The 20,859-nt window shown below is 47.4% G+C and overlaps 7 protein-coding genes across 7 annotated transcripts; 4 read left to right on the plus strand and 3 right to left on the minus strand.

Annotated features, from left to right (window-relative positions):
* Positions 1-968: 968 nt before the first annotated feature.
* GL218_00826 (ZIP4 protein) lies at positions 969-1,506 on the plus strand (the record flags this gene model as incomplete). Its single annotated transcript, XM_033577271.1, has 3 exons — positions 969-1,011; positions 1,060-1,235; positions 1,300-1,506. The coding sequence occupies 3 exons, from the start codon at positions 969-971 to the stop codon at positions 1,504-1,506; spliced, it is 426 nt and encodes a 141-aa protein (XP_033441940.1).
* Positions 1,507-2,297: 791 nt separating this feature from the next.
* On the plus strand, positions 2,298-2,961 carry GL218_00827 (putative dna-binding protein; the record flags this gene model as incomplete). Its single annotated transcript, XM_033577272.1, has 3 exons — positions 2,298-2,398; positions 2,524-2,729; positions 2,900-2,961. The coding sequence occupies 3 exons, from the start codon at positions 2,298-2,300 to the stop codon at positions 2,959-2,961; spliced, it is 369 nt and encodes a 122-aa protein (XP_033441941.1).
* Positions 2,962-3,325: 364 nt separating this feature from the next.
* On the minus strand, positions 3,326-4,405 carry GL218_00828 (uncharacterized protein; the record flags this gene model as incomplete). Its single annotated transcript, XM_033577273.1, has 3 exons — positions 3,326-3,487; positions 3,543-4,125; positions 4,176-4,405. The coding sequence occupies 3 exons, from the start codon at positions 4,403-4,405 to the stop codon at positions 3,326-3,328; spliced, it is 975 nt and encodes a 324-aa protein (XP_033441949.1).
* Positions 4,406-4,954: 549 nt separating this feature from the next.
* GL218_00829 (Xanthine dehydrogenase) lies at positions 4,955-9,180 on the minus strand (the record flags this gene model as incomplete). The annotated part of the gene is made up of 5 exons (XM_033577274.1): positions 4,955-6,683; positions 6,740-8,286; positions 8,370-8,934; positions 8,994-9,069; positions 9,135-9,180. The coding sequence occupies 5 exons, from the start codon at positions 9,178-9,180 to the stop codon at positions 4,955-4,957; spliced, it is 3,963 nt and encodes a 1,320-aa protein (XP_033441950.1).
* A 1,543-nt stretch (positions 9,181-10,723) lies between these two features.
* On the plus strand, positions 10,724-12,320 carry GL218_00830 (uncharacterized protein; the record flags this gene model as incomplete). The annotated part of the gene is made up of 3 exons (XM_033577275.1): positions 10,724-11,093; positions 11,147-11,935; positions 12,037-12,320. 3 exons carry the CDS (start codon positions 10,724-10,726, stop codon positions 12,318-12,320), a joined length of 1,443 nt encoding a protein of 480 aa, XP_033441410.1.
* A 390-nt stretch (positions 12,321-12,710) lies between these two features.
* Positions 12,711-14,214, minus strand: GL218_00831 (putative aminotransferase C6B12.04c; the record flags this gene model as incomplete). The annotated part of the gene is made up of 5 exons (XM_033577276.1): positions 12,711-13,105; positions 13,165-13,266; positions 13,318-13,533; positions 13,593-13,762; positions 13,814-14,214. The coding sequence occupies 5 exons, from the start codon at positions 14,212-14,214 to the stop codon at positions 12,711-12,713; spliced, it is 1,284 nt and encodes a 427-aa protein (XP_033441409.1).
* Positions 14,215-19,504: 5,290 nt separating this feature from the next.
* Positions 19,505-20,474, plus strand: GL218_00832 (uncharacterized protein; the record flags this gene model as incomplete). Its single annotated transcript, XM_033577277.1, has 2 exons — positions 19,505-20,056; positions 20,109-20,474. The coding sequence occupies 2 exons, from the start codon at positions 19,505-19,507 to the stop codon at positions 20,472-20,474; spliced, it is 918 nt and encodes a 305-aa protein (XP_033441412.1).
* Between the last annotated feature and the right edge of the window lie 385 nt (positions 20,475-20,859).

A 20,859-nucleotide genomic window follows, 5' to 3' on the forward strand; every position in this document is an offset into this window, starting at 1 on the left:
CAACTTGGAGAATGCCGCAGAGATCTTCCAATCTATGAGTGATTCAACTAAACGTGAGCCAATGACGTTATACCTCGCGTACAAATTAGCTCTAAGGTGCGGAGACCGGGGAATGGCCTCTGACTGTTTAAGACACATTAGCGAAGCCTCGTCAAAAGATCCTCAATACCTGTACGCGTGCTGCATAGACGCGCAGGAAGCGGAAGACAAAATGTGCGCGATCGAGGCGTTAAAGTATTTGATACAGAAGTCCGAATACAGCTCGTCGGATGCTGTTCATCTACCGGCGCTGCTTCGGGTTGTTATACGTCTCGAGACATCACTTATGAACGAAAAAGACTGCAAGGATGCTGACTGTAGCTTGTTAATAGATGATATCTGCCAAGTCTTCGAAGGGGGTGAGTTTCTCTGCATGGATCTATCGGGTTATACTAAATTGCCTAGTCGTACCAGCCATACAGCGAGACCCGCGGAATAGTAACGGCGATAAAATATTTACGGTAGAAGAACTAGATTGGTTTAGTAAAAATGCCTATAATCTGGCTGTCAAAAACATCACTATTTGGCAGCCGAGGCAAAGTATTCGCATCTTTCAATGCTGCCTTTCAATCATATCTCAATATCCTCAGGACATACCAATTCAAGCAGCTGGGGATCTGTCACTACGCGCGATGTTCTGTCATTTTCTAATGGCATCAGCACATATTGCCTTAGCCCGATCTGAAGACAGAATCGAAACGCAGCTCCAAAACTACCTCTTGATGCGCAATCATGTCAAAGGGTTTGACGGAGAACTAGAGGCTCGGCTAAACGGTTTAGATGAAGTGTCCAAGAACGACCTACAAATAAAGCTTTCAACCCTTCTCGTCTTCGACTTTGAAGGGGCTATCTGTCTTAAGGCATAGGATGACTTGTCAGAGATCATATTAAAAGCTAAAACTTGCCATAATCTATCCATATTTCAAGCGATGGCAGATTGTGTCCTCCGAGCCCAGTCTGTTCCTGGACAAGGTACGGATTTGCTACGGCAGAGGCACTGCTTTTTCTGACCGATGCTAGTACTATATTCTACTCTGCGCAAGATTATAAACCAAATATTTTCGCTTGAAAATTTCGATAACGAGAAGCTCGCGAAATACCTGCGATGTTTACTCAAGGTTACTCTCGCTTCAGAACCGGAATACCCCCTAAAGATTATGGAGGACATATGTAGGCTTGTGAAGCAATGCGCAGGCGTACGTTATCCTTCTGGTCACAGTGTTACAGAAGGTAAGTGATTTTTACTAAAGATGGCCATAGAGCGAAAAGCCCATCCCGTCTCTCGAGGTTGAATGGTTTACGACGACGGCATTCAACCACGGTGTCGACCTATACGGGGCCAAGGAAGACGAGCTCAGTAAGCAGTGGATCACGCACGCGCTCACATTGGCACATTACCATGAAGATGGGGGCGACCTGGAACGAGAGCTTCAAAAGAGGCAAATCAGTCTCAAATGGGATTCATGATGCTTCATAATATTCGTTGCCATATCCTGCAGCTACCTAACTAGCTATGTCCCTTGACCTTCTGTAATTAACTCCACGGTGGATAACACCAAAAAACCTATGTAAGGTTCTCCTATTCCATGGACATAAATATGTCGATAGCATTAAGCGTGCTGGGTACCTAGGTAGCTTTAATAGCTGATTGAATCTAGCTAAGTCAACTTATTAAAATGTAAGTTTTAAAAATGACAACAGGCAAATATCTACCTAGCTTATTTGACTTAGACATATTGGGACCTATGCAGTGACGGTTCATATTTCTACGTAAGGTAGCTATATAAATTTATAATCTTTTGATATAATTATAACGTCATTTCTCTATAGAGATGTGGCGTAAATCAATCGCCCAAATATAATTGATACTTGCCGATTGGTCTGCATAATGTTGCCATTGTTCTTGATATAACCATCTTTTCTCCTTTCTTTTTCTTCTAGAGCTGCACGAGTACACATATTTAAGAAGTACTGTATCGCGATAGTTAATGGAGCGTAGTCATGACGTCTTCGACATAGTTTGACCTTAGGCCGTGGCTTAAGAGTATTCCGCATCAACAACAACAGGCAAAATCCTCGTCGCATCTATCTTTCGACATCACTAACATCGAATTTACCATCTAAATTCTTAGGGATTTAACTTAACACAACTAAAATGGTGAAAGACAAGCAGACTGTTATAGAGTAAGTCTTAGTTAATCTTTCCTGGAACCTTCATAGTACTAATAAGGGATTTCATGGTTAGGGACCTCGTCAACATGTCGGCCTCGGACCTCGAGACATGGCTCAAAGAGGAGTCATCTGAGTCAGCGGGCTGGGACAAGGATGACGGCTCGGGAGAGACAATCGGGCACGAGAGGTAGTCCTTCTCTCACTCTCCTTTACTGCCACTACAACATGCTACCTATGTCTCTTCTCCTGTTCGACCCGTCTCACGCAGACATATAAACCCACCTCAAGAAATCATAACTGACCGAAAGAAAGCGGACGTAAGATCATCGATATTTTACAGAAGAATCCAGATAAAGATCCGCAGAAATACGGACAGGACGACATCGACCACATGCGCCGCGTCGTCGCGTACTGTAAGCGGCATCTTGCGCAGGAGGACATGGCGAAACGGGATCCGGGGAGTAAGAGTGATAGGAGCTTGAAGAATTGGGGACATGATCCTATGAGGGAGGAGGAGGGTTTGCCTAGGATGAAAAAAAATAAAAGATATAAAATAAAACAATTGCAAAAATAAATGTCTCCGGTACGGGGAATCGAACCCCGAGCTCCTCGGTGAAAACGAGGTATGTTAGCCGTTACACTATACCGGACTGACCGTTGTCGTGACTTATGGTGTTTTTTATATTAGCGGCGGCGGGTTGTGGGCGGGTGGATGGTGGGTTTATTGGCTGGGAGTGGATCCGCACTTAATTGGTTTGGTTTGGTTTGGTGTTGTTTGCTATGTAGTGAATAAATTGTATGAAGAGACGAGAGTTTTAGACTAGAGGTGATGATGATGATGTTGTTGTTGTTGTTGTTGTCGACTTTACTTTTCGACTTGAGTAGAATCTTACTGCCGGGTAGACTTGGAGGGTGTTGCATGTAGTTCTATCCAAGATATATTGCCCCCTATTTACCTCGAGATAATCCGATAGTCTCTTCGACACCGATTTTTATCTTGTCCCCTAAACTTAACCATCATCTAGAATCATGCTCGGCAATAACACCAACCCTCTCGTCCTGTCCCTCTCTCTCCTTTTCTCTCTCTCTACGTTAACCTCCTTTCCCCTTTCCCCTACCCCTTAACCATCCTCCTAACAACCTCCTCCATCCCCTCCGGCTTCACCCCCACCCGCCCCAACAGCTCCTCCAACATCCCATCATCAACCTCGCACTCCCCCTCCTCCAACGCCTCATACGTACTAGCCCACCACCGAACCGCCGCCTCATCCAACCCCTTCTCCTCCACATAATACCTCTCGTGCTCGTCCCTCCCCACAACCCTCACTTACTACCTCCTCCTCCTCCTTCCCCCCCCTCGCTGCACCCACCAGCCCCGCCACCTCAGCCATATCCATCGCCGTCCTAGCCCGCGTAGACAAGTAAAACAAGCCATTATCAAACTCAGACCCCCCCTCCGCCGCAAGAACCACCGCGCTCGCGATCCCCAAATCCCGGATCGCCGTCCAACTGACCTTCCCGTCGCCCGCGAGCAGCACCTCGCGCCGGGGGTCCGCGCCGTCCGCCGCAAAGTACCCCAGATACAGCGGCCAGGACTCGGCGTACAAGCCCTCGCGCAGAACCGTCACGCTGTCGAGTTGTTTCCCGTCGCGCAGCCGCGTCAGATACGCCTCCGTGCGCAGATGCGCGCGCATAACGGCCGCTTTGCTGGTGCTCGTGCCGGATCTGGTCTGTGGCGAATACGCGAATGCTAGGCTTGAGTAGTATATACACCTAACACCAGCTTTCACGGCCGCATTGATAGCAACGCGGTGGTGGCGCTCGCGGCCGTCGCCGTCAGATACCTCTACCCACTTCTTTCTCTTCTTATTCTTGCCACTGCCGTCGTCGTTGTCGTCTTCTCCTCCCCCTGAACTTCGCGGTCGAAGTCTAGTTGTATATGCGGCGTCGACACTAAGAAAAACCGATCTACGCCGCGGAGCGCCTGCTCGAACGACGCGGGGTCCTCGAAGCTGGCGTGGCGGACTTGGAGCCCCGGGGCGGTGGCGGCTAGGGCGGTGAATGTAGATGAGCCGGGGTGGGAGGAAGTTAGTGCGATGATGGAGGATGCGGGGATGAGGTTGTGCGCGAGCAGCGCGGAGAGCGTTGCGCCGCCGAGTTTGCCGGATGCGCCTGCTATTGCTATCGTGGGCATGATGATGATGGTGTTATTTATTTTTATTTTATATTATATTGCAAATCTGTAAAGGTACTGGCGAGGAGAATATTTATATTCTATATTTGGTTACAAATCGAAATGTGTATTCGGGGCATTTATAAGCTATGGCGGATGCATATTTAACATATCTAAATGATATCAAAACGTCATGGAAACTAACCGAGATCGTTTATTATTTATAATCGGTAGTTTCATTTTCGGCTTTAATTCCAAGTGTGGGTCGTATAGGACTAAGACTGTCTTGAGAACTCTAGTTCTAGTAGTATTGACTGAAGAAACATTTCTGTCGATTGTTAAGTTTTTACTTTATAATCATACGGCAAAACAATAGAATACTGAAAAGGGACAGTCAGAAACTATATAAATCAAGGAGAAGACGTTCTAATTCGTCGATTTATTGCTCGTGTCAACTATGCTAAAGCTCAATACTTGGCCCGCAGAATAAAAACGCAAGCTAATAACGCTATATACGTTCATCTCATTATGCTCGTCTAAAGACCTGCAATCTCGAATACCTTTACACGCCTAAATAGCAACGAAGAAGCTCTTCTCACCCTCCTTCGGCATCACTCTAGCCCGCTCCATTATAGGATCAACACACGAAAGTCTGATCCTCTCGGGAGTAGCTGGGCTCTCGAGCCTTAACAATCCATCATCCTCGCCCCCTTGTGCAAACAACTTAGCCTTCACTCCGTAGTCCGCACGCGCTGCCTTGAGTGCGTCACGGATCGCAAAGAATACCGCACTGCCCATGAATAGGGGTGGTTCGCCAACACCTCTGCTACGCTGGATGGTGCGCAGGTTCTCCCATGTCACGCCCTTGAGCAAACTGACGTTGAAGACCTGAGGTATGTCGCGGAATCCTGGGATCTTATATGAACCCGGACCCTTCGTAAATAAGTTACCCGCCATCGGACCATTACGAAGCCATAGACTCTCCTCCATGGTGAACAAACCAAGACCTTGGGTGAACGCACCCTCGATCTGACCGTAATCGATTGAGGGGTTGATCGACCGTCCTACATCCATCTTGATATCGGCGCGCAAGCACGTCCAAGTACCAGTCAGACAGTCAACCTCAACCTCGGCCGCCGTAACGCCTTGAGTAAAGTAGAAGAACATCTTTCCGGTATTCTCACCCCACGTGTACCCAATTTCCGGTGTCTTGTAATATCCATTGGCGCTTAGGTTCACACGGTCAAAATAGGCTGCGTGGGCAAGCTCCTTCATGGTAGCTTGAGGTCCCAACTTCTTCCTGTACGGCGCAAGCCGTTCGTTGATCTGTTCGCAGGCATTCCAGACGGCGTAGCCATTTAGATCGGACGACGCCGAGGCGGCGGTAGGGGACGTATTTGCCACCGTCATAGTGGATGTCTCCGAAATGTGCACGTCCTCTTTCGGTACCTGAAGCGCTTGCGCTGCAATTGTGATGATCTTAGTATGCAACCCCTGACCCATCTCTGTACCGCCGTGCGCGACTAGAACCGATCCATCGTGATAGATATGCACCAAGGCCCCGGCCTGGTTTAGCCAAAGAGCGGTAAAGGATATACCAAATTTTGTGGGAATCAGCGCCAAACCCCGTTTACGCCACTTGTGTTCCGTATTGAATACCTCAACGGCTTTGCGGCGGGCGGCGTAGTCCGATTCATCCTGAACCTGCTTATACATCAGAGGTACGTGCCAGTCTTGAAGGGGCTGATTGAAGTGAGTCTCCTCGTTAGCTTTGTAGAAATTGATTTCCCGGAACCTCTCAACTGGTATACCGAGGCGGTCAGCAACTTCAGACATGTAGCACTCGGCAAAGAATAAGCCTTGAGGCCCCCCAAAGCCACGGAAGGCCGTATTAGACATAGTGTTGGTCTTGCACAGCCGCCCGCGAACGTGAACATTTGGGACCTTGTAGCAGCCATCGCTATGGCTTAAGGAGCGTTCGCACACGGCGGGACTCAAGTCGAATGACCAGCCAGCATTAGCGAAGACGTCCATGTCAAGAGCTTGGAGTTTGCCGTCTTTATTCACACCCACTTTCCACTTGGCGAGGAAAGGGTGCCGCTGACCAGATAATGCCATATCTTCATCTCGGTTGAGCATACATCTGACAGGCCGTTTAGTCTTTTGTGCAGCTAGCGCGCAAATAGTGCTGAGATGGACACATCTGGTTTCCTTCCCGCCGAAGCCGCCACCAAGACGCTTGACGCGAGCTACCACTTTATTTGACTGTACACCAAGAATCTTAGATGCGTACGCTTGGCTAGGCGGAAGTTAGCTTATCAGACCCCTAATGTTAAATATCATGAGAAAACATACCTTTCAGTGGGATTTTGACTGCTGGTCCAAATTTCCATCTCACCATCTTCAGGTTTGGGTATAGCTAGGCACGCATTTGTTTCGAGGTAGAAGTGTTCTTGACCTCCCATTCGCGCGACACCTGTGAAGGTATAGTCACAATGTTCAAAAGCCTCTTCCGGGTCTCCCTTCTTGATATACCGAAAGTATTTATGAAAACTTTCCTTTTCGATTGCCTCTTCAATAGTGAAAATGGAAGGGAGATCTTCATACTCGATCTTCACGGCCCTGACTCCCTGTGCTGCTCTTGCCTGAGAGGTAGCCAAAACAACGGCAATTGGCTGGCCGGCAGTGAAAACCTCATCTTCGACAAAGAACAGGTCGTCAAAATTAGGCGCACCCCATTTGTTGTGTTCAGGATTGTGCAAGTCATCCTTATCGACGATATCTATTACACCTGGGATATCTAACGCCGCGGAATAATCAATTGATTTGATCTTTGCGTGCGCCCTCGTAGACAACACTATAGATGCGTGTAGTTCGTTCTTGAGCGGCGGGATATCGTCTGTATACTGCGCTTCCCCTGTACTCTGTTTCAGAGCCGCCACGTGGCTATCGGCTTTCCCTAAGGGCCCCTTAATGTAATCGGAAGTTGCCTCGTGGTCCTTCCAGCCAGATGATAAAGCTCTTTCAAGCTCCTCAACGGCTTGGCTATCACCGTGTTCGCTTTCTATGCTAATACCTGACAACACATCGTGATAGAACCGGTAAAAGAAACCAAGTGCTAGTGACTTCCGATACGAAGCCATGCCTCCAGGAACACTGAACACGAGATCAAAATCGGACTCGAGCGCATTCATAACACCTTCCAGCGTATCGGGATGGGCAAATAATTTGCCCCTGAGGTACTCATTAGCTTTCTTTGCTGCGACAGTAGAGGGCGCCATGCCGCCATAAACCAGATTGCAATGTTCAACGACACCTTTCTGGTCTAGCCTGGCATGTAACGCTCCTGTAACAATAGCAATATCATCATCCTTGCGTTTTGCCTGCTTGTAGGCTCTGAAATATTCTCCCTTCTCGCGGGTTACGGGAATACGGATAGATGCAAGAATTGCGTCTTGTTCTAGGACTGTCCTGCGATAACCCTTGAAAAATGATGCCATAGGTAGTTCAATCTCTTTATTCAAAGATTTAGCGACTAGAACGCAGTCTGCTGCCATAAATACGGGATTTAAATCAGAGATGGGCGAAGCTGTAACTAAATTCCCAGCAGGGGTACCGACATTTCTGATTTGCCGTCCAGCGAAGTACTTGAGTTGCTTGTACACGGCTTGAAACACTTGGCCTTTTGCTTCTCCATAATGATTAATGGCTTCCTGGCAGATATTCTCAAGGTCAGTGAGTACGACGTTCCCGCCGATCTCAAGATGGTCGTCCTTGAAAGAATACTGCCGCAGCTCGGGGATATCTCCGACGAATACCGAAACTGGATATTGCAAAGCCTTAAACTTGATCTCAATTTGCGTTTCCGTGCTCCCGCGATGATCTTCGCATTGGGATAGACGCTTTTTATCTCCAGCAACTGCTCTACCGTAACGGGTCGATACCACCTCTTCCTTTTATTTCCAAAGGACAGAGGCTTAAATACGTGTTTCTTCAGTGATGGAGGGAAGATGAGTTCGGTGTCTGGCTTGTATTCGATAAATCCTGGCGGCGTGAATTTTTTGATGGGCTGTCCATCGCTGAGATCCTTGCTCTTACAGCAACCTCCATTCGCACCGTCGCCGTTTTCCATGCAACAACCCGAGCCGCCATTCGCAGTGCTTTTACCACACGCATTTCCGGCGCTAAAGGTCTGAGCGGCGTCTAAGATTGGGCGATAGCCAGTACATCGGCAGAGGTTACCGTCGAAAGCTTCTTCGATGTCATGTTCTGTAGGGCTCTCGTTATTTCTCAACAGAGCATACAAACTCATAACAATTCCCGGGGTGCAAAATCCGCATTGGCTTCCATTGCCCTTGGCAATACGTTCCTGTGCCGGATGGGGTTGCTTAACGTTTCCTATGCCCTCAATTGTGATAACATGCTTGCCGTCTACACTGGCGAGTGGTGCCAAACAGGCGTTAACACTAGCATGGTATATCTGCTTGGTTGTCGGGTTATATTGGCTCACTACGACTGTACAGGCGCCGCACCCGCCTTCACCGCAACCCCTGCGCTCTAGCTATCAGCATTGGTTAATCTGACATAGTCAAACGTAGTCCGGACTTACAGTTTTGTTCCAGTTAAACCTATTCCTCTTAAGTATTCAAGCAGGGTAACTTCCGGGTCGATCTCGTCGAGAACCACTCGAGTACCGTTAAGGAAGAAACGAATAGTATCATCGTACACCCAGTTAGTCCGGATTCCCCACCTGGTAGTGCCGGGTCTCTTTCGGGGGAGATGGCAATTGGAGCCATGATGTCAAAACTCCCCCCTTAATTCCGTAGCTTTAACTGATGATACCGCAAAGTTGATATTTCACATGGGTATCTGAGACAATGATGGATATTGCTATATGTCGACTTGGTTATTGGTTATTACCAATTGGACTACCGAGGTCGGGAAAGAGAAATAATAAGTCTTCAAGTTTTTAGCTTGAGTAAATTACCGGGACGACAGTGAGAAGAGAATACGATAGTTTAAACTATGTTGCGAACAAGTAGAACAAGTGTTGCACTTCTAAAGTTCTATACCTTAGTTGGGTGGCAATCTACGTTTATCGTGACTTATGTAAAGTCCGACTCGTCTTTCATTCGCCGGTACCCAATCTAGAGGTTCGGTGAACCAGTAATGACAAACGGAAAGCTGATAGCTGAGCCGCCATTTGATACATATGACATGGAGGGGCGAATTAGAAGAAAGTCATATCGAATCGATCGAATCAGATATGATGAAGAAGTCACAACGGGTTTGAGATATGCAACTTAGGAGAGTATAAACCCGAGATTTCCTAGGGTCTAACTAAAACCGGTCAGCTGCGGGGTACTAGCTTATCGCTGTAGAGCTACATGTACGTATTACGTAGCGTCGTTAGCCTTATCTAAGGATCCAGCTACGTATCCACAACTTCGGCTGACTCCGACTTCCGCGATATTTTCTTTCTAGCTTCACTCTCGAAATACTCGGAGGTCACGACTAGTTTAGTACGTCATTGTATTATAGCTTGTTACCCAACTTAGTCTAAAGGGAAACTATAAGATCCTTCGTTTCCTACAAAGTTATACAACTTCAACTATAACTAAGCCGCTTCCACCTCACAGGGGACATTCCTAGTCACCCCGCAAACTAAAGGGTCTGGATCTGATTAGACAGAAGCCAAGAGCGCGCCAAACAGTTGCCGAACTTCTAACTGTTGATCACGTTTCGACTAATTTTCTCGGTCTTGACTGATTTTATAGTCAAGTTCAACTATTTTCGTCAACTAATACAGTATAGATCAGCATGACAGACACCGCATAGCATACTTTTATAAACAATTGAATATTACTTTTAAGATCTAACTAGTTAATTTGAACTATTACCTCGGATCACTATTATTATTTTCGTGATGTTGTAACATTAGTATTACCGAGTATATCACAAGCTATCGCTAACTCGAGCCCAGAAGAACCCCAAATATTGTCGAGATCATCCTACCCTAGAGAGCTTTTGGGGACTTTTCCCGGGGTCTTACCCTCATGTGGAAGAGTGTACCAGCCCTAAAAACCGGCAATTCATTCAAACATTATTAACCCCTCATCCTACCTTACTGCATACCGGTAGTATATATGGGCAAAATAGCCATGCGGATAGATGGCAATCTGTCTGCTTTGCCCACGTGGCTAAAGTAGAGATACTTTTATCCTTTCCTTACGACTCTGTATTATTGTGTTCTCTACTCGCTGCATGTGGTGATCAGGTTATTTATTCGATATACGGAACACGCGCCTTGTACAGCTACTGTTGCCGTTATAAGCCAAGATGCCTTCTCTTGAGACAAACGGCTCGAATGGGCAATCCGCCTTCCAATTCTACAACATCATCGACGGAAAGCCCCGCACCTCCAAGGATCATCACCAGGTTATCGATCCCCGCACAGAAGAGCCTCTCTGGGACGCTCCCATCGCATCGTCAAAGGACCTGGACGATGCCGTCGAGGCGGCCAACCGGGCTTTCAAGACATGGAAGAAGAGCACCGTGGCCGAGCGCCAGAAGGCCGTTCACGATGTAGCCAACATCATTCTAGAAAACCTAGATATCTTAACCGAGGTCCAGATGAAAGAAACTGGCAAGTCTAGGCTCATGTCGAAATTTGATGTTGAGAGGGCGGCATGGCATTTCGAGTATTACAGTATGCACCGCCCGCTCCCCCTTTATCGTGCACTGACTTACACACCCATCAAGAAAGCGTAACCCTCGAAGATGAGCTCCAATACGAAGACGACACAATCCGGATCATCGCAACCCACGCGCCCATCGGCGTGCTCGGCGCCATCTCCCCGTGGAACTTCCCACTAATCCTCTCCACGGTGAAGATCGTCTCCGCGCTCGCCACGGGCAACTGCTGCATCATCAAGCCATCCCCCTTCACGCCATACTCGCTGCTCAAGTTCTGCGAGCTAGCGCAGTCGGTCCTGCCCCCAGGCGTCTTCCAAGCCATCAACGGCGGCGCCGATCTCGGCGAGCTGATGACCCTGCACCCGGGCATCCACCACATCAGCTTCACGGGCACCATCGCCGTCGGCCAGCGCATTCTGCGCAACTGCGCCGGCACCCTAAAGAAAGTGATTCTCGAGCTCGCGGGCAACAACGCGTGCATCGTGTGCGACGACGTCGACCTCGATAAGGTCGTGCCCCAGGTTACTACCGGCGCTCTGTTCCACGCCGGCCAGGTGTGCGTTGCGTCCAAGCGCATCTACGTCCACGAGTCCCTGTACGACCGCTTCCTGGAGAAGCTCGTCGAGGAGTCGAAGAAATTCGCCGTGGAAGACGACGAGTCCGTTGCTTTTGGCCCGCTGTCGAACCGCGCTAATTACGAGCGTGCGGTGGGAATCATTGAGGACTGCAAGAAGAACGGGTATAAGATCGTTACGGGCGGCGAGGTCCGGCCGACTAAGAAGGGGTTCTGGCTGCCCCCGACTATTGTCTCGAAACCACCTGAGGACTCCTTGATTGTTAGGGAGGAACAATTCGGTAAGCTATGAGATTTTACTCATGCATTCCCATACCCCCTTTTTTTTTTCATTATCCTCCACATCCAAGAAACACACTCAACTAACCCTAACCCTCCCCAGCCCCCATCGTCCCCGTAATGTCCTGGTCCTCAGAAGACGACGTAATCGCCCGCGCAAACCTAGACAACGCCGGGCTCGGCGCATCAGTATACACGCCCGACCTCGACCGCGCGCAGCGCATCGCGCGACAGCTCGAGTCGGGAACCGTGTGGATCAACCAGTTCGAGCGGCCTCACCACGCCGGTTTCTTCGGCGGCTGGAAGCTTAGCGGTTTTGGTGGAGAGCTCGGAAAGCAGGGGCTGCTGCATTATTGCCATACGCAGAGTTTGCAGATCGCTAAGTAGGCGGTTGGTAGAGGGGAGTAAGTAGGTGGTCTGTATTGGGGAGTGAAGAATGGGGAGAGGAAGAAGGTTTCTTTGTTACGTATAGAGCGGGCTAGAGTTTCTGTAAATATTTGTGGTATAGTATACTGTAGAGGGATATATATACACATATAGGTACATATGAATCATTCGTGATTACAGTTATTAGTGCCATACTCTCGTAGTTGTTGGTGCCGAATGAGTACCAGGTGTATGAGCATGACTACCTACCTAAGGTAACTAGTCGATCGAATATTATAAACGCAGGGTTCACTCAGCACCTAAACACTCATAGCCATACTTTAACTTTAACGTGTCTTGATAAATCTATCGCCTTGCAAATCTATCGCATCTCCTGGCAAACTCCACCCTCTAACCCTCTATGTACTTCTTCAATCCCCTAAGCCGTTCTTTCGCCGTCTCTAAAATATGATCCTCCTTGCACACCGCAAAACGGATATAATCCTGCGCAATATGCGCGTTGGAATCGGTGTAAAACTCCGTAGGCGGGATAGCAGCCACACCAACCTCCTGGATCAGAAACCAGGAGAGCTTGAAGTCGCGGGGTCGACTTGCTACGTGTGGCGGGAACGGGTAATCCTCTGGCAACTTGACCTTCTGCATGTTCACCATCACGAAATACCCGCCCTCGGGGTCTGTGTACGACAGGCCTAGCTCGTCCCATACTTCGTTGAATAGCTTCATCTTGCTCTTCATGTCCCGGACCGTCTCTTCCCAGAATCCTTCGGCTTCGGCTTGTTCGAAGCCTAGAGTGGGTTAATACACATGTCACGTGTTTAAATATAGGGGAGTGGGTTGGACGTACCAACTGCGCAGGCTTCTTGTAATGGCGAAACAGACGAGTAGCAGATGCGCGTGTGTGCCGCGGAGACGTAGCGGATCAGGTGTTCGGGACCCATGAGCCAGCCTATGTGTTGTTAGTGATAGGTTTTGAGCAGAAATTGTATATCTAACGTACCCACTCGCCATCCGGTGGCATAGAAGTTTTTACCAGCCGAGCCGACGGTCAGTGTTAAGTTCTCGATCTCAGGCGAGAGTGTTGCAATCCTCGTAAAGGGTGTGTAGTAAAGGCGGTCATACACTTCGTCGGAGAGAATGATAATCTCGTTCTTGACGCAGATGTCTCCTATTCTCTGAAGTTCCTCCTTTGAGAAGACTTTGCCAACAGGGTTATCTAGGATAGTTGTGAGTTAGCTATTTCATTTTACTAACTTCAAATGGTGAGATACTAACGAGGCGTATTGATGACAATCATTTTCGTCTTGGGCGTAATAGCCTTCTCAAGCTCTTCAAAGTCGACGGCCCACTCAGCAGACGACGAAGTACGTGTCGCTCCATCTTTTGGCGGGTGTAGAGGGACGTATACAATCTTCCCACCGGGCATCTCAATGTTGCTGATGTATCTAGACCATAGTTGGCAAACGGAATGTCCTGATATAGGGAAAATGACTCACTGGTCAAAGAACGGCTCAAAAATAATGACCTCATCTCCAGGTTCAATGAAAGCCATGAATGCACTCAACATGCCTTCATTCGCTCCAGTGGTGATAGTAACTTCAGTCTCCGGGTTGAGCTTCCGTCCCCAGAAGGGTTCGTAGGCATCTGCGATAGCCTTCTTTAGTCGCGGCCTACCCTTCGTAGGACTGTACTGGTTACAGTCTACTCGATCCAAAGCCGACTTGGCAGCATTGATAATGAAAGGCGGCGGGTTATAGCCGAAGAAGCCCTGTCCCATGTTCACGATAGGCTGCTTTGGAGAGGCCGCCGCCGCCTCGTTAACGATAGACCAGACATCTTGTCTTTGACCTGCAACCCGAGCGGCAGGCTTAAGCTTAGGTGGGAGTTGTGCTGACATAGTTGTTGAATGAAACCCCCGGTTTCTGGTAGCGAATCCCTGATTTGCGCTGCTGATGTAGGGTATCTTTGGGTAGAATAATCTAGGACAAGATCTTAGGCGGGTGAAGCAATGCATGTATGCAAACGTGCGCCGGTATATCAAATATCTCACGTGCACATTTATGCCTCCCCAAAGTAAATAATTTTGATTTGTCAATTAGGTAGTAATATTAAAAGTAGAAGGGTATTTCTCTAGTGTATTTTTACTTTATTCTATGATAACTCTTCTTCCCTTACAGAGAGTTCATAATTGACTGTTCCGTAATCGGCGTCTTGTAATTGGAACTGCGATTATGTACTCCAAATTGGTTTGAGCAGCTGCAGCTAAAGCGTCACGTCATTTCCGCGCCGAGCACTTCAAACCTTAGCGCCTACATATAACTAGAGTAACACAATACCCCGAGTTTTACCCATCTTTTTATTAACCGTACGTTCAACTCCCACACCTTGCACCTCATCGTTTTTTACAAGCTAAACCCTCTTACAAATAGCTACACAGGTTTTATAACGGATTACGATTGCCTTTCTTATCATGACTAAGAACAAGACCTTTCAAAGAAAAGGGGTTGATATAAGTAGCCTCGTAAAACTCGGACACAGAGCTACTTAGCTTTCCATCTTTCCTTCGCTTCATCTAATAGCCTCAATAGCTCGCCCTTCTCTTTTTCTAACTCAGGAATATCCGAACAAAAATATTTAATGATATCCTCAACCATATGATGCTCCCATTCTGCCCTATTTATCGTTGGATCGGCCCCGTACTTGAGGAAAACCTTTGTTAAAGCGGCCCACACGCCATATTCGCCATATTCGCCATCTTCATAATCAATACTTTCTCGGGTCCGTAGGAGATGTATTTCCCAAACAGTGTAGCGATTTAATGAGCCTGTGGGAGGCGGACGTTCAGTGTCCAAGCAATTTGGGTCAATACCTTTTTCGAATATCATCTCATAAATGGCTGGTAGGTGGTCGAGAGTGTACGTATCTACCCATGAGTAGCCACTCCTATCTTTCATGTACTTGTACCGATGGAACTGTGATAGGTAAGATTCCAATCGGTCTTTAGAAGTTTCATCTTTTATTTTGGTTGCCATATATAGAAATAGTCCTTTCAAGAATGCAAGTTGCCAAAAATTTTCTATCCTCGCTGGGTTATTGTCAGAATCAGTTCCATGAAAAAAGAATTCAGCCCAATAGACTTCCAAACTATCAATATTGTTCCTTATGAGTTTACCCCCGACGTCATCTAGTTCGTCAAGAAGCTCTATATAAGAGTAGCGGGTATCACTCGTGAGATTGTGTGCTTTGAAAGATTCTATTTTAGCGCAGTCAAGTATAGAATTGAGTAGGTCCCTAGTAATATTAGGAACGTAGACGTCGTCGACCTTACGATTAGGAAGATCGATGGAACTGTCGAAGTTGATTACAGCTTCGGAACAGTGTTTCAGACGTTGAATAAGCCCGCTCATGAGAGCTAGGTCTACATCAGGTATAGCATACCCAGCGGTGTCCAAGAAGAATTTATTTTGCACATACTTTCGGGACAGGAATTGCTTTGCCGTCTGGTGCATGAATTGCACGCTGGTTGTCCCTTCTAAGAGACCAGCGCATCGTGCCTTTAAGCGTCTCTGCAACCTTTCACACTCTGGTCGTAATTCTTCCCAAGTTTTTCTTGGATATTCATCCTGGCTATAGCCTTCGAAATGCCAAGGTTCTGCTGAGAATAAAGTTATGATGTCGAGTTCCCTTCCAAGTCTTTCAGACCATCTTAAAACCAGATCGAATAGTCTTTTCGATTCTGGTAGATATTCTCGCCTAACGTTCTCCATCATGCGCATATAAAGACCGGCTTTCCCACCAAGTCCCTCAGGAAGACTGTCTATGGCTTTATGGAGCTCATGCTCGTGGCCACCGTCGTTGAATTTGTCAATTAGGATTCCAATAACCAGGCGAACCCAAATAAATACCCCACACGACTTTTCGGTGACCTCGGATGCGAGTTTTGGAATATTTGAAAGTTGTGGTACCTTATCGGTCAAGAAGCCCTTGCAATATTGAGCAATGGAGTCGGCTGTGTACTCGTGAACCTTTATTCTGGGGAAGTCTCTAAACTCCTGTTCGAACACGTTCAACTCCCTGCTGGAAATGCACACCTTCACGTTCTTGACAGTCCGGAGACTATGAATAAATTCGGCGATCTCCTTATGACCATCGGTTATCCACTTGCTCCGGCCCCACGATTCATCCTGTTCGTTGTCTTCGTAAATTAAATCAAGTTCTTCTTCGGTGTAATCGTTTTTTCTGTCTGCCATACGATATTCGTCCAAACCATCCAGAAAAAGGCAAATCCTGGAGTCTTGCAGATGGTTTAACATGGAAATAAACGCTCTTCTAAGATTGTTCCAATTGAGAAAATCCTTTGGCAATCGGCACTCTCCAGGTCTAGATAGATCAAGTTTGGAGAAGACTTTCGGAATAAGTTCACGTCGGCTTTTCAGCTCTTGGTACAGAATAGTTCGAAGCATCCCTTCCCTGGAGCTTTGGTTCATGTCGCCGAGCTCAAAAAAGAAATGTCCCATTAGGATCAAGTTCTTGTCTTTGGCCCATTGAGAGTTTTGGAGCGCCGCTTTAGTTCTTTTATCATGATATGCGTACTTCATCACAGTAGATTTCCCGCACCCAGCTTTACCACTAATCCAATGGAAAGTCTCGTCGCTTTGAAGCCATGACAAGAATTTACATGGGTTGGCGGATGCTTTGTTTTCGTCCGATTCGCCATCTAGAATCCAGGAACAAGTGTCTTCATAAGCATCTTCTATACCGTATTCTCGAGCATCGATCGCATCGAATCGCAATTCTTCTAGTATAGCTGTCGCGTATTAGAAAAAACCTAAATCATATAAAGAGTATGAATAGACATACCGTCTTTCCGAGATTCAAGTATTTTACTGTCTTGTGAATGTCAGCTTTCGTACTATCATATGGTCATAAATAAATAGGAAACTATTGTAATTCCACATCACAGTCACATTTATATAAATTTCTCCACGAAAAAATGCTGATTAAATTTATATCACATATGGATTCTGCGGAGAGATACCAAAATTCGAATGCCCCTTGAAGAACTAAGTAGTTCCAGTTGAAGAGATAGCAGAGATGGTAGTTGGAACTTATAATTGTTATTCGTCAAGATCAAGGAAAGCTTTTGTATGACATACCTTGTCCAGCCTCAGAGCTCTCAGCATCAAGAATATCTTGAATATGACCAAGTACTCGTCTATAGCCCTCGTCTTTTGATGAAAACTTGACCATATCCATATGATTTGCATGGATTGAATCTCGAATTACATTGAACCCATCATAGGACGCAGAGGATTCTGGAACGATCTGATCCGGGTTGATTTTAGTAAATAAAATGCGGTTACACTTATGGGGAAGTTATACCATGCCTAGTGTAGTTGGGATCTCCTCTCTAATACAAACAATATACATATTGTTCGAGACTGTGGTGAAGTCATCGCGAAGTCTCTCAAGGACTTCCTGGTCAGGCTTCAGAGCCTGGAGAAGCTGTTTATTCGGTTGGCGGAATGAAAAGCGCGCAACGCCCGCCACAATTTCACCATAGGCTGCTTTAGAGCTACCTCGATGTGGTGTTCCCATAAACATCACACCAATGGTTCCGGCGTAGATTTGGGCGAGCGTATGATGCCTTTTATGGGCTTAAATAAGTAGCAGAGGAATTCAAGGCCATCTTGACAACAAGACCTCCAAGGCTATGGCAGATAAATATGATGTTCCTGGTCTGTTTATTTGCGATTAGTCTTATGGTATGATATTTGAACGATTGTGGTAGAGTCTTACAATTCCTCGCCTTAACCTAGCCAAGTCATTTAGTAATGCATTGGAATGACCGGAGAGGCTCTCTTTGCTTGCATAGGAGGAGGCATTGGCAATATTTGCATCGTAGCCCCATGTGATCACACGAGTATTTCTCAAATCATCCTTGAGTAGATCTCTTGGCCAGAAGATATCATCCTTAGACCATGTTTTCACTCGGAATCCATGAAGTCCATGAACGAAGATGAGATCGATTCCGCGGTCAGGCGCTTCACAATAGTCAAATAATTCTAGCGCCCCAATATCATCACTAGGTGATATACTCAACGGTTGTTCGGCGTTCAAAAGTTCATTAATGTTCCCCACATCCGCAGCCTGAGCTTTCTCCTTTTTCTTTCCTTTCTCATTATTCCTGCGGAAGAAGCGGGTGAAGAGGGCGAAAGGCTTGGGCATAATGGCACAATTTAGATATCGGGACGATTCGTTTCGCCCCCAAATCGCCTCTCTCGATTCACACAATATATACTAGGGAATGATTGGTAATTGTATGGCTCTAGACACTAATTGGTACTATGAGGGCCAATTTTATGTATGTCTAATCATAAAAGTTCTTGTTGGGTCAAAAGAACCATGTGTTCAGATACTCTGCAAAGGTACAAGTAGAAAGGAAGAGGAATGTATTAATTGCCTACCTAGGTAGGGAGGTATATATATATGTATACTCCAATCGTAAAAATCCTATGTCAGGTAGGTAATCTCGTGGCAACTAGAATATCCGTAATACGAAATCTCAGTTGTCACCTGCATATAATATTGGGCTGGCTGCATATAGCTGAAATTAACCCTATACGACCCTTGTGGCCTATCACCGTGAGACACGGTAAGCTGGCGCTTATCGTGTTATAAAACCCATTGCTATAAGTATAAGTAGTCACGATTCCTATAGTGCAACGCCAACTGTCCGTTATGGCCGTTACAGTAGCCACGATTATGACTATTAATCAATCCAAGTTAATTAGGGAGAAAAGCCCCTCATGGGCTCTGACGATATTTCCTAAAAAAAAAAAAAAATAACGGGATTGCTTGCGTAGGTAGCTAACCTGTATTGGAGGATAGGCTTTTCCATTGAGGCTCTAATGACAGGTAGGTATCCACTAAACAAGCTTAATACGCTAGTAGCATTCAGGTAGTCTAATGCCCAAATAAAGTTCAATTAGCAGGGATACCAATCCAACCTAACCCGACCCAACCCGTCGGATATCCTCGCATCACATCGCAACTATTACAACGACTTTCTACTACCTTACCTTTCTACAACCACACACTCAATCGACCTCACATTAAAAAGTCGGGCAAAAATAAAAATAAAAAATAAAAAAAATAATGTCATCCCACCTCCAACAACCCTCAAAATGACAACCTCACCACCCGCCCCCCAACCACACCTCAAACCCCCCTCCTCGCCTCTCCTCCCCCCAAACCAACCCCCCCTCCTCCTAACAATCCGCTTCAGCGCCTCCATCCCAGACCTCGAACTCGACATCCCGCACCCCTCCCTCACCACCGTAATATCCCTCAAACACCTAATCCGCCAACGCCTACAAGAGCCCAACTCCCAGCGCCGCCTACGCTTCATCCACGGCGGCAAGATCCTGCCCGACCCCGCCGCGCTAAGCTCCGTGTTACGCGCCCCGTTACCACCACCACCACCATCATCCCGACTCGACTACGATGGAAACAGCACCAGCAAAGCCAAAGGCAAATCCATCCCCGGCCGCCCCGAGCCCCCCCAGCGCATCTACGTAAACTGCTCCATCGGCGATAGTCTCACGACCGCGGAACTCGAGTCCGAAGCCGCCGCCGCCGCAGCCCAGGCCGGCCCCATCCGGCGGCTCCTCGTCGCCGCTATCGCGCGCTCCGACGCCTCTCCCCAGCACGTCCGCCGCGCCGCGCGGTTTCGACCGGTTGCTGTCGGCGGGATTTACCACCGCGGAGGTAAACCAGCTGCGCCTGCAGTTCCGCAGTATCCATGCGTCGCGTTTTACGCCGGACACGTTGCCGTCACCGGATTCGTTCCGCAGGATGGAGGATGCGTGGATCGATGATAATGGGGCTTCGATGCCGGCTACGGGTGCGCTTGGGAGCGGTGGGGGAGCGGGAGGGTTGAGTAATGGGACGGATAGCGATGAGGTTGGGTTGGTGGCCTTGGTTGATGTGATGATTCGCGGTGTGGTGACGGGGTTTATGTGGCCATTGGGTAGCGCGGGATGGCTCGTACGAGAGGAAGGTATGGCGAGTGGACGGTGGAGGTTTATGGTTGGCGTGGGTGTTATGTTTAGTGTTTTGATCGGGATTATTAGGAGTATTTCCGGCGAGAAATGATTACTCGACAAACTGGCATTAAAACTATTACACTGGATTGGGACTGATAGATCTACGAGTAAGCATGAGAAAGGCGTTGCATTTGCAATTATATCATGGTAGGGCGTTTTAGAGCAGTTACATTATGAAGATGAATGGACAAACTGCATCACGTTGGCAAAAGACAAGAAGACAAGCAAGCGGGTTGGGTATCGCCAACAATGACGACACCCCCATTCACTATCTAAGCACACACTAAAGAATCTAAGGTCTCAAGAGATGGTTACGCCTTAGAAGAAGCGTAACGAAACCCTATTAGGGCTGATCTCTGTCATTGATCTCGAAACAAGTGGTATCCCTCCCCCTAAACTCCATGAATCATAATTGTAGGTTCCAAGTAGTTGAG

This window comes from Daldinia childiae (assembly GCF_008694065.1).
Source record: "Daldinia childiae strain JS-1345 chromosome Unknown Scaffold1, whole genome shotgun sequence".
NCBI lineage: Eukaryota > Fungi > Ascomycota > Sordariomycetes > Xylariales > Hypoxylaceae > Daldinia > Daldinia childiae.